The sequence below is a fragment of the Trematomus bernacchii genome, unplaced genomic scaffold (assembly GCF_902827165.1).
Source record: "Trematomus bernacchii unplaced genomic scaffold, fTreBer1.1, whole genome shotgun sequence".
Taxonomy (NCBI): domain Eukaryota; kingdom Metazoa; phylum Chordata; class Actinopteri; order Perciformes; family Nototheniidae; genus Trematomus; species Trematomus bernacchii.
In genome coordinates this window covers 4283994-4301156 of record NW_022987513.1, presented here as the reverse complement: position 1 = coordinate 4301156, position 17163 = coordinate 4283994, and the positions used below count along the sequence as shown (strand labels likewise).

The 17163-nt window shown below is 40.1% G+C and overlaps 1 protein-coding gene across 1 annotated transcript in view; it reads left to right on the top strand.

Annotated features, from left to right (window-relative positions):
* The first annotated feature begins 2802 nt into the window (after positions 1-2802).
* The window catches only part of fgf11b (fibroblast growth factor 11b), a 41312-nt gene continuing 26951 nt past the window's right edge, over positions 2803-17163 (top strand). The window contains exon 1 of the mRNA XM_034113866.1: positions 2803-2995. Coding sequence (XP_033969757.1) covers positions 2803-2995 — 193 coding nt within the window. The remainder of the gene's footprint in view (positions 2996-17163) is intronic.

Here is a 17163-nt window from a genome sequence, read left to right as displayed (position 1 = left end):
CAAAAGGACAACAACCTTTGGCAATATTTGTAATATGACGTCCATTAGGAGATTGATTCTTCAGAGAAAGAAGTTGAGTGCGTGCGTGGCGGAGGATGGTTGAAATAATGCAGGGTGGGGGGGGACGAATCTTCAGGAAAGGAGAAAAAAAATGCAGTTTCCTTGTCAATACAAAATCCGTTATCTCATCTGTGGTTCCTTCTCCTCCGCCCCCGCCGTGCCCTCGTCTCTCCGTGGGGACCAAACCTCCGCTGTCACCTGTCAATCAAGCTCCTGACAGATGGTGACCTTGCTCGGCATTGTTGGGAACGATTTCAATTGACCTTGCATTTTCAGGTTGCTTCCGCTGCTGGTTTCCCTGGCAATTAGCTTTTAAGAGAGGCGCCATGACAAATAAAATGGGATTGATTAGCTCTCAGATAAGTTGATTTATTGGGTTCGAGTCTGAGGGGTGGGACCCGAGATATTTACAGTGTTTGTATATTCAGTTGTACTACAGATAGTCACAATCGTGAGATTTTTTTGACAGTGAATAAGCTTGGATTTTGACATTGAAGGTTGATTTATTTCCTGCAGAAATCTATCAATGCATACACTATCAAACCACTTACATTCCCATAACATACAAAATAATGCAATTAGCACTGAACATCCTCTGAGAATGTCCTTTTATAGAAATATATGTAAATGTTTGAATGCATTTGCTTGGTAATTCCTTACAGTGCTCACGTAATTTTTTTTGTTCTCACATCACGGCTCATATAGGCATCAGTTCATATACTTTGACATTGAAGGTTGATTTTTATAGAAGTCTATGTAAATGTTGGAATACAGTTGCTTAGTGTTCAATTACACCAAATACAAATCTGAAATTGGGTTGTCTTGCAGAAGGAAAATGGGAATTACGAACCTACAAACTACTTATTAGTATTATCATTTAATAGAAGCTGCTATTTCCCGCAAAAGTATGTCAGCATAGTTTTTGCTCTGTACTGTGACTTGTTGAAGTTGTTCTTTGGCCAAAAATATTAGAGAAATCTTTCAAGTCAGCATTTGGTATTTGTATCCAAGTGAAAGTAGAACAAATGCTCCGTGAACTAAATTCACGATAAACGTTTGTTTGTTGTTTTTGTATGGATGTTTAGCAGGGTGTGTGTGTGTGTGTGTGTGTGTGTGTGTGTGTGTGTGTGTGTGTGTGTGTGTGTGTGGTGTGTGTGTGTGTGTGTGTGTGTGTGTGTGTGTGTGTGTGTGTGTGTGTCAGGGTTAGCTGTCTAACTCGATCTGTCCGAGCTCATGTTTCTGTCAGGGTTAGCGTAAGCCAGCAGTCAGATATGTCAGACACTAAATGCCAGTTTCAGTGAACCAAGTCACTTTTTTGTATTTGTTTCTCCCATTTCATATGTAGAGCTTAACGAAACAAATCACCGACACTGTACGGGGGGTGGGGGGATGAAGAAGAATAGATAGTGAGAGAATTATACAGCAGGGAAGACTCTACTACAAAATATGCTGATGTGTGTGAGTGTACATGTGACATGGTGATGCTGTTCCTCTCGAAGACACAGAGAACTGTCACAATATGCATTCCCCCCCTTTTTCCTCCCTGTCCCCCCCCCTGGCACTGTCTCTTTCAGTGGGGCAGTCAAAATGATTGAGGTTTTTTTTTTTTTTTTTTTTTTTTCTTGGTGGAAAAATAAAAATTGTAGCATCTGCGAGCGGTGTCTCTCACCCATTCCCTCGCCCAGTCAAGCTCATTCTCACACATCACAGCCCCTTCCTCCCTCCCACCCTCTCTCTCCTTCCTCCCCTCCCTGGCTCTCTTTTGCTCACTCTCTCTCTCTCTCTCTCTCTCTCTCTCTCTCATGAATGTCACCTCTACTGATGGTGGCTGCTGGAATTCACGCACACATACTCTCACAACCACTCGCTGACTTTGGATGGGAGGCGGAGGAGGGGGAGGGGGAGGGGGAGGAGGAGGAGGAGGGAGGGGGGTTCGGTGAGGACTGTGGGAAAGGAGCGTGCCATCGGAGACAGATGAGGAATCTCTTGTCTGTCTGTGTCCATGTCTCCGCTGCCTTCCAGGCAACATTCCCACCAAGACCATCAACGTCCCGCCTGCTGTTATACCTCTGGATTTAAGTCGGCTGGATTACCGCTCCGACTCTCGCCTCGTTATTCCACGCCGCCACATTTAAATATGAGGCAAAGTTGGACCTCCGTGGACTGCACATACGGTGACAAACAGTTTGATTTTTCTCGCACTTTTAAGAGCTTCTTAGCATCCAAAATGTTCTCACTTTTCTTCAGTAAAAGTGTTTTTATATGTAAAACTACTTAGGCTCCTTCTCTGTGGTGTTGTCAAGTCAAAGTAGTTTTTTTTGCTATATACATTTTTTTTTAACTTGGCCATTTTAATGGGAAGATGAGTGGGGAAGAGGGGTAGCAATATGTCTCCGTCTTCCCCTTTTTTAAATTCTAACGTTGGATTTTCAGTTATTTTTTAAACTGAAAATGTGACTGTGCCACTTTTTTGTGTGCTCGGATAGTGTGATATTTTTGGGTTGACTTAACATCAGACTGCAGGTGAACTTACACATCTTCCAGTTCTTCCCTCTCCAAGGGAACCCTTAAACTAAACTCTTGCCTGTTAACCCACTTAGACGGCCGATCTCCCCTGTGGGGGCTTCTCTAAACCGTCTGTCCTACTCTAGTTTTTTTTGAGGAAAGCAAAAGCCGAACGAGCAAGAAGGAGGTACTGGGAAGGAAAACAAACCCCCCTCCCAAAGGTGAGAGGGGGGGAAGATGGCAGCTCTCGCCAGCTCTCTCATTAGACAGAAACGGGCTGTCAAGGAGGACCCAACCACCCGACCGGTAGTCAACAAGCGGAAGCCCTGTCCTAAGAGCAACAAGTCCCTGTGCCAGAAGCAGATCCTGGTCTTGATATCCAAAGTACGACTATGTGGGGGTCGAAAGAGTCGAAACGAGAAAAGACCAGGTGAGTGTGAACGCTACAGTTTACATTTTTCTCTGCTTTTCTCACGTGTTGGCATATTTGGCTAGAAACTAAAGCTTACATTTTTTTTATTTTAAGGAAAATGGAGCAAATGAGCATTACATTTTTACAATTTCATAAAAAAAGGAAATACCCCATCTGTTTATTGTAAAGCTCAAATCATTGTCATAATGTCAGGTTTTAAATGCTACGTATTTTTACTTGAAAGAGTCCGGCAGGTTTGTTAGGCTCAAAAACCTGCCAGAGAGCTTTCTTACATATATTATTAAGCAGATAAAAACTGTATCAAAAAACCTTTCCTCAAGGAATCAACCAGCATGACAGCTAGTTTTATAAAAGCACAAACAATCAGTTCACCCTGGATTCACCTTTAAAGTAATTTACTTCATTTATGTTGCAGTCATAGCTCATAAATCCTGATGGTTTCACAGCAGCACCGGTTAACAGGCCAGTCCTATTGTTGCTTCACCTGTGTGATACACTGTTGTAAATAAATGCAAAACTCAGCTGAAATTATTTTCCATTCACCCAACGCTGCATTAGCATTCCAAAACATCCCGGCCCAAGGGAACAATAAACTGTGATGTTAGCTAAAAAAAACATCACAACAGTTGAATGCAGTCTATGCACTACTCCTTGTTTTATGCACATCTGCACATTGGGGATGTAAAGGTTCATATTTCAGTTACAAATTACCACATGGGCTACTCATGATTACAAACATTTGCACAACAAATAGTGTAATCATGAATGGGATCTAATAGAAATATAAACGGATGTGCATGGACACAACTGAGTAGTTAGGTTGAGGTTAATATGTTTGTTTGGAATTTGTGTATTGAATTTATGCAGTATATGACAGACATCTGCACTCACAAAATGTGGGTTGTAAATTCCAAAGGTTGAATTTGATTGTTTAGAAACTTTAGATGAATCACCAACTTGTTTGATTGGTCATTGTTCTGGCCATAATTTGTGCTTAAAATACTCACAAAACACTTAATTTGTATACCAAACATTACAAAGAAAGCTATTTCTAGTAAACTGGACTTACATGGTCACTTATCCTACAGTTTTGACACAGAAACAATGTGTACAAAAATGTTCCTGTGCTGGATAACTTTGTATTTGCTGTTTTTCTTTGGAAGGTTTGAATGATTAATTATGTGATGTGTTGCCAACATTGCCTACTATCTTGTCAATGGAAAATGTGCCATGACTCAAATTAAAACAATTGAGAGTGTAAAATCTCTCTGATGTTGTGCTTGCAGGTACTTGTGTTGCTTTGTTGTTCTATTATACTATTCAAAAAGGATTACAAAATAAAAATAGTCAACTATTTTGTTTGATTTCTTAAAATCCAAACCTCTTTGTAATACTTTTCATAACTGATAACGAGAAAAAATAATGTAATTTATTGATTTATTTGAGCAGTTTTCTTCACTCCTTTGGTGTGACTGATAGAATGCTGAATTATTGAATTCATGGCTGAGAAAAATGTTTTGCCTTATTCATGCACAATGAGTAAGTGTAGTATGTTTAAGCTAAATTATGCATATTACAGAAATGTCACTGAACAAAAATCCTTCATCCATAGTGTGTGGCACACTTTTATGGCTGATTGGGGAAGAAACAGTGTTTTCAACCCCCGGAGCTAAAGACTGCATCTAAGCAGATTGAACGTGAGAATGATGAGGAATGAGCAGAGCTTTGTGCTTGATGATGACTTTCATTTCATTCTGCACCACTGTGTTCACATATGTCTTCTACTGTATGCTTCAAACAACATTGTAATACAACAAAAAAGAGCTGTAGAGGTACCAGATGTACAGAAGATTGTTCTGTATTTTATGTGAGAAAAGCAGGAACCTTCCCCTGATATCTGTTATGAAAGTTTTGCTTAAGTGCCATTTGTGTTATTTATCCAAATCAACAAATAGGCTAAATGGATTTATTTAATTCTTTCATTGAAGGAAATTAGCATCCTTCTGACACCAACTCATTTCATGGCAACACAACCCACATTTCAGACTTTGCAAATGTGACCAAACAATAACTAAATCTAATAAAATTGCTTTATTTCTTACAGAAAGGATATTGAGACCAACTGTTTCATGTTGCCTTGAAAATCCCTTTTTTTATTATGAAAATGGCTGTAAGTTGTTTATATAATAGTAGTAGACCATGGTTATTGATAGGGATGTCCCGATCACCTTTTTTTGCTCCCGATCCGATTCCGATCATTTGATTTTGACAATCTGCCGATACCGATTTTTCCCGATCCGATCTTTATGCAATGCATTAAGAGGAAAAAAAAGGTAACAGATAACGGCTGGTCATCCAACGCGATGAATTCAGCTATCTTGGCTGTTCTTTTTTTGGCCTTTTCACTGTTCTGGGGTAGTTTCTCTTTCCTTTTAAAAGTCTCTGAAAGTGTTGGTTGTTTCAGTGCCGTTACCTGAGTGGCCGCTGTGTACTCGTCGTGTTGTTGTTGGTGGTGTTTGTATTAGATTGGTCATGTTGAACGTAGCTCTGTTCTTTTCACCACGCGGAACCTCCACCTTGCAAACATTGCATCTGGCTGTTACACTGCCTTCGCTTTCAATTTTATAATACTTCCAAACTCCTGACATTTTCTCTGTCCCGACTCCCGAGTCACCAGCTGAACGTAGCCTCTTGTTAGCTTACTGCTACTATTAGACACTGCGCCCACTCTGTTGCCAGATTTGAGAGAAATAAGCAACCAGGTCTATGAAAACAAGCCCAAAAGAAGCAACACATACATGATGTTGTGTAATTTTAACCCAAAACTAAGGCCTCAGGATGACTTTAAGACGTGAACATGGTCATTTTTGTTTTGTAACATTAAATAAAATGTATAAAAATATTTTATAAAAAAAAAAAAAAAAAATTCCGATCCCCGATTTTTTTCTCCCGATCCCCAATCACGTGAAAATCACGTGATCGGCTCCGATCCCCGATCACGTGATCGGATCGGGACATCCCTAGTTATTGACGTCAATTTTTAAAATATTATATAGAATATTATAGTGAAAACTGTAAATTCTAAACTATTATTAACTTGTAGAAACCATAAAATGAAAAAGCTCTAGTCTCTAAATATTTACCATTGATATTCTATGAAGTTTCCAGGAAATTATTATCTAAAAATCACCATTGACCATGAATGTCTTTACAGTGGTCAATGACAGAGGTCAATGAGGAAGTGCCTTAAACCTGCATTCCTTCTATGGCCAGCAGGACGAAGAGAAGTCTGACTGTATAGAGGTCTATGAAAAAATGCCCCAACTCACCTTATTATTACCTCAGTAAACATGTTCTTAATGCGTTTATGGTCTCAATTGCAAGTTTTAGGTATTCTTCAATACAACAATGTTCATCTTATAAATAACGGTCCCATTTAGAGTAAAATAGATGATAAAGTAGGTTATGCTTTAGGGTGTGGCTACTATGTGACTGACAAGTCACTACCATGGTGTGGTCGGGTCCCGTTGCTGTCAGTGTTTTAGTTTTAGAATATTTACCCTTTCGCGTTGTGTTTTCAGATCCAAAAAGTTAGTTGTAAGACTTTGATTGCCTATAAGTCTTATTCAGCAATTTGCTACGCTGAACTCTCTCGTGTCTCTTCTAGTTCCAAAAAACCCTGATTGCGACAGGAAAAACCAAGACAGGAAAGTAAAAAAAAAACATATGGCGACGTCCAAAATTCCAAAAACGATGCTTCATAAGCATTGTCGACAGATCAATACCGTATGCCAGGTAAAAATCTCTGAGTTTGAAAAAAGCTTAGAGATTGTTTGCAACACAAGCGCATATTATACACATTTGTCATTTTAACAAGTTAATACCTAGTTACAAGGAAATACATTTATATGTTCTCCAAAAAGCACAGCAATCCCAGGATTCTGTAGATTCTCTACCAGTTGTGTTATTTTTAAGGGAGAGTTTTTCTCAGCTGTCATATTAGAATCACACCAGCACACAGGCTATATTTACAATCACTATAAAACAACTGGCTACTGAAATGATAGGATGGACATAAACCCTGCTGCTTATACAAGTTGTTGGCACAAAGCTTACACTGGATGAGATCCATGACAAACCACATAATCAGATTTGTTCCTGTTCATCATCCTTTTCTATAGTGTCCTGTTCTGTCCCCACACAAGTAACCCTCACTAGGGGCTGACCTGGCCAATGAAAAACTCTCTCTGTCAGTGATCTGCACTGTTGCCCTCTTTTCAGATCAATTCAGCTCATTAATGTATACTGGTTAATCAATAATCACCCTCTTAGCTTCTTCAAGGTGGAATCGGACTTGAAAAGGGAGGGATATCGAGCTGCTCGCCCCTGAGTATCACCTTTAGTACCCTTCTCTAAGTTAGCTCAAATTAGCAATCTTAGCACAAACATGTGTGCATGGAAATTATAAGCAGACCTCAGAAATACAAATATGCGTTAAAAATAGTAACACTGTTAGCTGATTCATTCGAAAACGAATGCATTCAGATATAGTGCAGACATAGACATCCTGTAGCATTGTGGGGGGCTGTTTGGCATGGAGGTGAGTTGTAGTATGTTGGCCCAGTTGACAGTTGGAGCACAAATGTATGGCTGGCGAGCGGCAGACCAGGTTACAAGGAGAGATCCAGCAGAGGATAGCATTAAGCTGACCCCAAGGGATCGAGGCCCGCAAACTCGCTTACTCGACAACACCTGATCAGACAATGCAGTGTTAGGTAGCTTCTCATCAGAACTTTAATGACTGTGACAGGGGTCAGAGAGAGAGACAGAGGAAGAGACGGAGACAGAGAGGGAGGGCTAGTCTGTCGGGATAAACAGAGGTTTAAAGAAAAATGTAAAGATATTACTGATGTCAGAGAATATTTGTATCAAAAGGTGGAGGTGGGTGGAAGTGATGGGGATGGACACGGATAAAGAGGAAATCAAAAATTCAGCAAGAGAGGTAGGGAAAGATAGCAGTGGAGATGAAAGGGAATGTAGGTGGGACTCAAAAGAGCTTTGAATCAGAATGTCAGAGAGCCAGCATGGGGAGAAGATCATGAGATGGGAAGCCATGGGGCTGGATATGAACTGTCACTGCAAGACAGAAAGTCCTTCTGTTTAATAAACTGTTGACGAAGAAGGAGGACAGCTCAGAATTTTACTTTTTATGTTTTAGGTGTTTTAGTTGGTTGGTTATTTAAAGTTGGGTGGGTGGATCATGTCGGTACAAATTACATTTATGCGTTATGTAGATGTGTGCCAGCTTGCCAATAAGTATCCAAAACTAGATTCTCAGTCTGCCATTTTCTCATATGAACTAATGGTTTGAAGTTTTGGGTTTAGAAGAGTGATGGTGTCTGGGTAGAGCTTCCAGGAGGCATAACATAACACAGTTTACAGCACGGTCAAGAAACCAGCAGTTGGTTAAATACAACAACTCTCTTGACGTTTCCTGAATTTGCCTTGACCATTCCGTTGTCGGCTAGCAATTCCTGAACTTCAATGTCTCTAGAGTTGGATGTTTGTTTTCTTTGGGGTTCAACAGCAACCGTGATAGAGACGTTATCAACCGCTCAACGCTCTCTGTGAATTCTTGGGCTCAATCGGACAATACAGAGAATTCATATTAGAGAGCTGTCAGGGTAAAGTGCGTTTGACGTTCCGGTCTGAATGATTCGAACATTTGATCTCGCCCATACAACTCCTCCGGGTAATGTCTAGAAACATTGGTTGTTGCAGTGCATGTGTGATAGTGGTTTGTTTTATCCCAATACTACCGAGTGATTGTATTTGATATTGTATTGATTTGAATTGGGCAGGGCTTATTAGGGAGAAGGAGATTTTAAATACGTCCATGCATAAATTATAATTTAGCAACATTTGTATCAATAATTTGATCACTTTGGGCTAATGCTGTTGTCAGGACACTGACAATCAACCCTAACCCCAACTTCTAACCTGATGTTTTTTCTACAAAATCTTTAATTTAATTCTTACTTACTAATAAGGTTAGACTGTTAAATAATTATTGAACAGCTAAACAAGTTTGAGGGGATTTAAGGCAACAAAATCACTTTGGTTACATTTCTTAAAAACTACACATGTCATATCCTTAACCATAGCCCAGTGCTGATTGGAAATATGACCATATACGAATGTAATTGAACATTTCAGACATACTTTCACCATCAGCATTTTCAACTTTGCAGTTATCTTCATCTGAATCATAAATCATAAATAATAAAAGTGCCATGACTGTCGATTGAAAAATAAAGAGTTAAAAAAGAAAAATAATAATAAAAGTGCCATAACGGCGCCTAGGGCTGACAATATCCGGCCATAATCAAGATTTGAGAGATCTCCAAGAATAGCTTACTGTTTGTCTGCATCTAGAAGACAAACAAAAGATTAGTGGTTGATTGCTGTTGCGGGTCATCCAATTTCGGGGGATTTTCAGATTTGAACAACGCTTGTTTCATCAGAGGGAACTTAAATACAGTATCTGTACCAATTTACAGGGATGGGAACACAGCTGGTCCTTGTAGAAGAAGTTTATCTGGTTAATCCTTTAAAACTTTCTCTAAGATGTACACATTAGATTAACCATAATGAAGTAACGTTTTATATAAAGAAAAGAATCCATCAGAGATTAGTTTTTTTTTGTATGATTTATTTTCATTTGAAGGTTTATCTAAGTTTATGTCTCGGGATTGCAAATTCCTCTTCAGACAAATAAAGTCAATGGACACAAAGGATCAGGGGGATCAGTGACTTTTTCTATCGTATTATTGCAGTAAAGGTTTGGAGGGGGTTGCCTTGTGAAAAGATATTGAGCTATAGAGAGGCTGTTGACAATGGCCTTAAGTCTTATTCAAGTGAGAAGGCGGAGGGATGTGTGTACAAAGAGCACCCTTTTGATTCCTTTCATCCTGAGGAGATACCACCTTAACCTCCCACACATACTGCTAAATTGAATCTGTGGGTGCTTTGATTAAAGCTGACAAGGACAGATTGAATTTTCCTCTAACAAGAGAAAGACAGTGAGGATGGAGGACACCTATAGGTAATGATGAGAAGACAAGGAGAAGGAGAAGTGGAGGAGAGGGAGTGAGAGGAGGAGGGGCATGGATGGGAGATGAACAGCAAGAAAGTCTTCAGATAAGAAACCATATGTGTCCTTGTGTACCCCATGTATGGATAGTATTAGGAAGTCACGTCAAAAATCAAATTATTTAATTTTACTGATATAGCAGAGATTCAAATCTCACTTGACAGTGTGGAAATTGGCAAAATCCAGTTATCATTGTTATCGCCCATACAGTAACTGGTGTCCATCATATATAACCTTAGTTAATCAGGTCATCTCCTTGAGATCAAGATCTCTCCTGAGAGGCCTGAGTACATCGTAACACATAAAATTCCCCTGATGCCAAATAATAAGTACTTTTTTTCTATTATAGAATGGCACTCTGAGCGCAGACTACCACAAAGCCAAAGGTTCACTCATGTGCTCCTAGGATTGTCCCGTTTACCGAGATGGGAAGGTGTTCTTCCAAATTTGGTGTATTCATGAGATTTAAGTCGTAATGTCATAATAACAGATGATGTGTTGTATTTCTTCTCATAGTCGCCCTAACAAAAACCTCATCTTTGTTTCAGTGAACTTTCTTAGTCAGGAACTCTTTTTCTGATATCACATAGAAGCTTCAAAATGTCCCTATTCTTGATAGAAGTCAAACCTAATCTGTAAACCTACCCCGCGTGATTCCAATCTGCACTAAAATGTAATGGCTTCTCTGTTGGTTCCTGCCTCTTCTACCAGTTCAATGAAAATTGATCCAGTGTTATCCTGCTAACCACATAGCAGTAGTTGGTTGTAACATGCTCTTTTGTATTATGAAACCTTAAAGGTAGGGTAGGTAAGAATGGAGAAACCGCTCGAGTGCGCTTAGAATTTGAAAGTACGCAGCGGAAAAAATCTGCCCCTTCCTTCAGACTTCCTTACAGAGCCCCTCCTCCAACACACACGAACATGACCAATGAGGGCACGAGATACATTTGTGCACAGATGGGAGGCTGACAGGCAGGTAGGCCATCCAGTTATTTTAGTCGGGCGGGCTAAAATAATTGGTCGTGCTTTTTACAGCGCCACGGCTTCCACAGATGACATTTTTTTATGTATTTATTGTTAAAGCATTTAATGTATTCATTGCTATCGGGATGTTAAGAGCATTCCATGGAATATAACAACAAGTGTTTCTGAAGTGAATTACCCACCTTTAACAACTCTTATTTTACAAACAGACCGCTTGGATATTTGTAATTGAAAATAGAACAATGAGAAATTGCATCTTATATAGATTAACTTGGCATAAACATGTGAGGACCTTAAGAGTTCAGAATTGTTAAGATAAAAGCAGAGCCCTTCTCACAGTGAGGTCAACAGAACAGAGTACTGGAGACTGGCACCGGACCAGGTTTCATACCACAGCTGCCCAGAAGGCTGACCCTGCATCTGGTAGTCTGAGGACGGGAGGTGACAGTGACTAATCTGTTGGATAACGCATTCATGTCTGAGCAGTTGAGCAAGAAGCTTACTACTGCAAATAATATACGATTTTGAATATACAAATAGTGTCTGAAAGCATTTTTGAAAATGCTAAACCTTTCTGAAAACTGTATTGGATAAAACATCTAGTTTGTGCTTTGCTTAAAAGGTCACCTATTGTGCAAAATCACTTTTTCATGTCTTTTATACATAAACATGTGTCCCCTATGTGAAAGAGATTCTCTCTCTTTTTGTCCTGATCCATTTATATAAAAACCTGTCTGAAAATGAGCTGATCAGATTTTGGCCACTTTATGTCATAACGATGGTTTTCGCTTGTGTAACCATTAGCCAATCACCAACCAAGGTAACACCCGCCCACCTTATCACCTGAATCTCCTCCCAGAGCACCATTGGGTTCTTTTTAACCAAATCTCTCTCACGCGGCTTTCACACCAGCGCTTTTCCCTTTCAAGCTCCTAGCTAGAGCTTTTCTGGTTCAGCTCCGGTTTCCCTTTTCAGCTCCCGCTCTGTTCACACCGCCCAGCTGCCGCTGCTGCGTCATGACGTCACCGTTTTACATCGCTGGATTTTCAACAACAACAACGGGGGGGGACTGCGTCGGGTCGATGATCGTGTTGCTTTTAATCATACGAAGCCAGATTAAATTAAATAACGACTTCTCCAACCTTATACTTTTCTCCAGAGTGCCGTGGTTCATTGTTTATTAATGTGTTTCAGCGGCATTTACCGACCGCTGCAGTGCTGGCTGCTCTTCCACGGGAGTTTATTCTCCCGTTAGCTCCGGGTTAGCTCACACGGCTCTAAAGTATTCACTGTCTGACTGTCACAACAAGCAGCTGATACATATCCCCAGTTCCCCTTAAGTGAATGTGTGTCAGTCTGAATTGACGCTGTTTGCATCACAACGCTGTTATGAAAGTTTTCTCTGGTATAACATGGGTGATGTTAGCATAGCAACCGAAGCTAAACTGACTACTTGCTAAGCCGTTTTCTACAGGTACATTTTTACCGGCGTATTTTTCATTATGATTCTACTTGTGATAGTCGGACATGACAACCTGTGCAGCCCATGTATTGATTCCATCCGATAGCTGCTATAATAACAAACAAAACGTCTGCCTGCTCTCCACAATGATCAATAACAGCGAACGGATGGTCAAGTAAGGTACAAATAAACAGAATCACACGAAGCCTGGGGTTAGTGTTGCCTGACTTTATAAAGTGTGTTTTTTTTTTTTTAAGTGTGTGGTTGCCTTCTAGTCACTTTGCTCAGCGCTACTGCTTGTAGGCAGGCATGACGAGACTCTTCAGTCGACCCATGTTCGGGGGGGGGGGTTTTAGTTTCCTGCACGCCTCGACGTAGAGAGACGTAAGCGACGCCGGCCTCTCAACCTCCGAAGCTCTTGCCTCTAGTCTAGACCCGACAATTTTTTGGAGCTGGAAGTGAACCGCATTTCCGGAGCTATGACGCGGCGCCGCTGCGGTTGTGAACAGGAAAAAGCGCCGGTGTGAAAGGGGCATCAGAGGGGCGTGGGGAGTGGCTCCTTATTTTCATCTAAAGTAATAGACAGAGAATCAGCCCAAACACTTCAGAGACATGTTTTTGTATATATCTGAGAGCTATAATATATTGATGAAAAACAGTATAATAGGGGACCTTTAATGGCATGTATGTATTTGTATATACTGTGTAGAGTTAGATTCCAGAGGAGTGTTTCCCAATAACAGTAATTGAATCAAGCTAGTTGTAAATATGTTCTAAATTCACAAATTATCCAACAAAATATTCTGCTTTAATCCATATCTCTTTGCGTTTATCCTTTCAAAAACTGTTTGCTGCTTCCTGCATCCAAAGGGAGGCACGCCCTGACGATTTAAGTCAGTAAAGAAAGTTAATTTAATACAAAAAGGCTATGTGTATCTGTATGTTTGCATGCAGCTGCGTGAGTATGCAAACTGTGTCAGCTAAACTTAATCTCAGCCGGTGTTTCTCCCTGGAATCTACAATGGATTCCCCTCCTCCCGTGCAGAGCTGCTCTTCAGCGTCTACTCACGGGTCTCTTCTACTTCTTTTGCGTGGGAAAAGCACTGCGTAAGGACTATATCAAAGTGTTTCGGCAAGTAAATCAATGCAACTTCTGCAAATCCCTTTGTTGCCCGTTGCCGTGCTGTGCTGTTTAGCTCACTTGTTTGTTTACTTGTGTGATCATCACGCGATCTGACAGAGGTCTGGACCCCTGTGGGAGTGCAGAGGAATGTTTGTGTTTGTTTGTTCGGCATAATATTAAAGTGCCTATTTGTGTCCTTGCTGGAGGCTCCATGGGGAAAAAGGAAAGGTGATGGGTGGTGTGCACTTAAAAAACAGAAAAGGTGACTTTAATTAAATGTATTATGTCAATAGACTTCACATAACTGTATAAGTCTAGTTGAAAGCAATAATATTACGTTTAAATAAAACAAAATCAGTCAATTTTTTTTGTTCAGTGTGCAGCTGGTCTTCCTTTAAGAAAAAGGGTGATTTTAACCTGGAGAATTTGACTATGATGTTAATAAAGAAGCTTTGAGGCTGCAACACATCGTAGTGACTCTCCCTGTGCTGAGCATGTTGTTAACTGTCACTGATATGCACCTGTCATAATGCTAATGAGGCACATTTGTGAATATTGAATGTGTGTCAGGGAAGCAGCGCGGGTCCTATTTACCTCTGCTCGTGTTTGACAAGCTCTTGTCAGCGCCATTAATAAGCAGCAATAACTCTGTCTCACTTAGGTGAACTGCTGCCATTGTCACATGGGATGATTTATGGTGCCTTGGTTTTGAATCAAGAGGCCATTGTTGGAGCTGCAGGTGATGTGATACACCTCATTCATTACGATTCCTTCTTTAAGCTCTCCCCCAAAGGGCTATCCCTCTTCACTCTCATCTACAACATCCGTTTTCAGCCTGTCTCCCCCCATCTCCTCACCCTACGACTCACGCTTGTCACACTCTGTATCTTTGCTTCCGTCATTGCCCTTTTCCCTTAGTCTTGCTGGCCTTCCCTCTTTTATTTCTAGACCAGCATTCCTCTGTCTGGCCTCTATGTTGTTAAAGAGAGAGACTCCAGGTGAATAGGGTAAGCAGATTTACTAAAATATATCACCATGATATTACTACTGTGGATTATTTGTCTTAAGACAATTGTCTTTTGATTCACAAGTATTTAAAATGCTAAGTTTCAATTTGCAAATAAGGCACAATTGCATACAGTCTGAGCATTGGATAAAGGTCCAACATTTTTGTTTTATTTAGCTGACATTTTAGACAGCCATTAAAAAAAAATCTATTTTCTTAGGAATCAAATCATAACCAAATCTGGTTATGATTTGGTTATGATTGGTTTATGAACACATCACTCTCCAGAATATGAAGTACAACTGAAACGATGATTTCTGAGATGAGAAAAAAACTATTTTGAGAAAGATGTGTATTCCATTAGATATATACAACTACAGGTGAATAGGGTAAAAAAAATGATATATATGATTAGATAATGTATCACTATTAAGCTTCTCTAGTTGAGTATTTACAGTAAATTATATATTTCTTCTGTAATACAAGTTGTCTTAAATGTTGTGTATAAATATGCAATGCTAACTTTTGGAGAACGTATGAGAAGTCTACAGACACATATACACAGTGTAGTAAAGATAAACACTCAAATGTGTATTAATGATGTTTTCTTTACTCTGAGAAAGAAAACCAAATAGCCCAAAATCCCCAAATCGTGCAGTGCAAGAAACACAATGTTTCTGCCTGTAGGGTCTCGCCTTAACCAGCTCTACGACTCATCCCTCCCTCCCTCGCTCCTCTCCTTCTCTCCCCCCTCTATCTTCCCACAAGGTTGATAATTACAGTACTAGCAGCACTGTAGCTCATGGCCCAGTTTAGAAAAGGAAAAGGAAAAAAAGGAGGAACCATGTTCTCCTTTTATTAGAAGCGGAATATAACACTACACAAGAGACGCACTCCCTTTTCCCTATGTTTCTTCCCAGGCACATGTATGTATGTATGTATGCAGACACACGTGTACCGTATCCATGCATACATACTCAAAGAGCGAAAGCAGCTCAAAGTGGAAGAATGATAAGGAGGGAAGAGGGGAAAGTCAGGGAGTCCTGCAAATACAAGTGGAGGAAAACCCCTGTTGTGTGGTGCGGTCAGAGCAGAAGAAGAAATGCCCTTGGCTGCTCAGTCATGCAGGCCCTCAGTAATTACCTCCACCCCTTATCAGGAGGAGCTCCACATACCGGGCTCACATCATACCAGATAAATACATTAGTGTAATGATAACCAACACCGAGCCATACACTAGGCCGATTGGCGATAATAAAGCTCCACCACTGCTTACTTCTCAGGGAAATGACATGGCGGCGAAGGGTTTTTAAGTGTCCTTGATGGCAGCCGTGATGCATTGAAGTGATTACCTTGGGTTCTTATGTGCATTGACCTCATTTATACAGACACACACATAATTGCAATGATTTCAATGTAACACCAGGCTCCGTTCTCCCCCAGGTGATTTTCAAAATGATTATCAGTGCTGAATGTAAATTGATGAGAGGCATCCCTGTGTAGCCCGGGAACTGCTGGGACTACAGGCAATGCAATTTAATAAACAAAATGCTTTATAGTCTCTCCCGCTTTTGCATAACTCTGACCACTTATTAAATAATCTGTTTACCTCCGTCTGAAAGTTGCAGATTACATTTTTCATCCAACATAACAAAACCAGAATCTAGTTCCTGGGTGGAACAAGTATGGAGGGTAAACAGGTACATTGAGAGGTGCCAGTACACCTCTTGGGCACTGCTTAGGTGCCCTTGAGCAAGGCATATGACACTCACATTGCCCACTGCTCCTAATAGTAGCATGGGTTAAATTCAGAGTCTACATTTCCATTTACATCTGTGATGAAAATGGTCGATTTCATTCAAATCCTCCATTTATATTTCCATAAATCATTTAAAGATAAGGGGAGACACTAGTGAATAGAGGAACATACTAAACCAATGGATATCACCATGGAACTTGCCCAGTTGATAGCTTATATTAAGACGGTCATTTTCTGTATAACACGTTTTCTAAAATGGTTTGCTAAAATTGAACTGCTACCTCTGCGACCCGACCACGGATAAGCGGGAGAAGATGGATGGATGGTTTGCTAAAATATTCTAATGTGGCAGTATACTCTTAAATTGTGCTAAGTTGCATGCATTTCTCGGAAAATATAAATGTAAACATTGGATAAAGCAAGGTTAGAAATGTTTGGTCATTTTATTAACATATAAGAGTCAATGGTTTTTACAGAAGGGATTTTGTATGTCTCTTTGTAGGAACATAAACAGTTTCACCATTTTGTTACAAATAAAATATGCAAATCAAGCCTCTAATGCTTTTTAAAATAAGTCACAAAAAAACCTAATGTCTATTATGGATTTTCTCTTTCCATTAGTCTGAAAGAAGACATGTTAACTCAGCAGAATCTCAGAATTGACCAATGTTTTAAAAA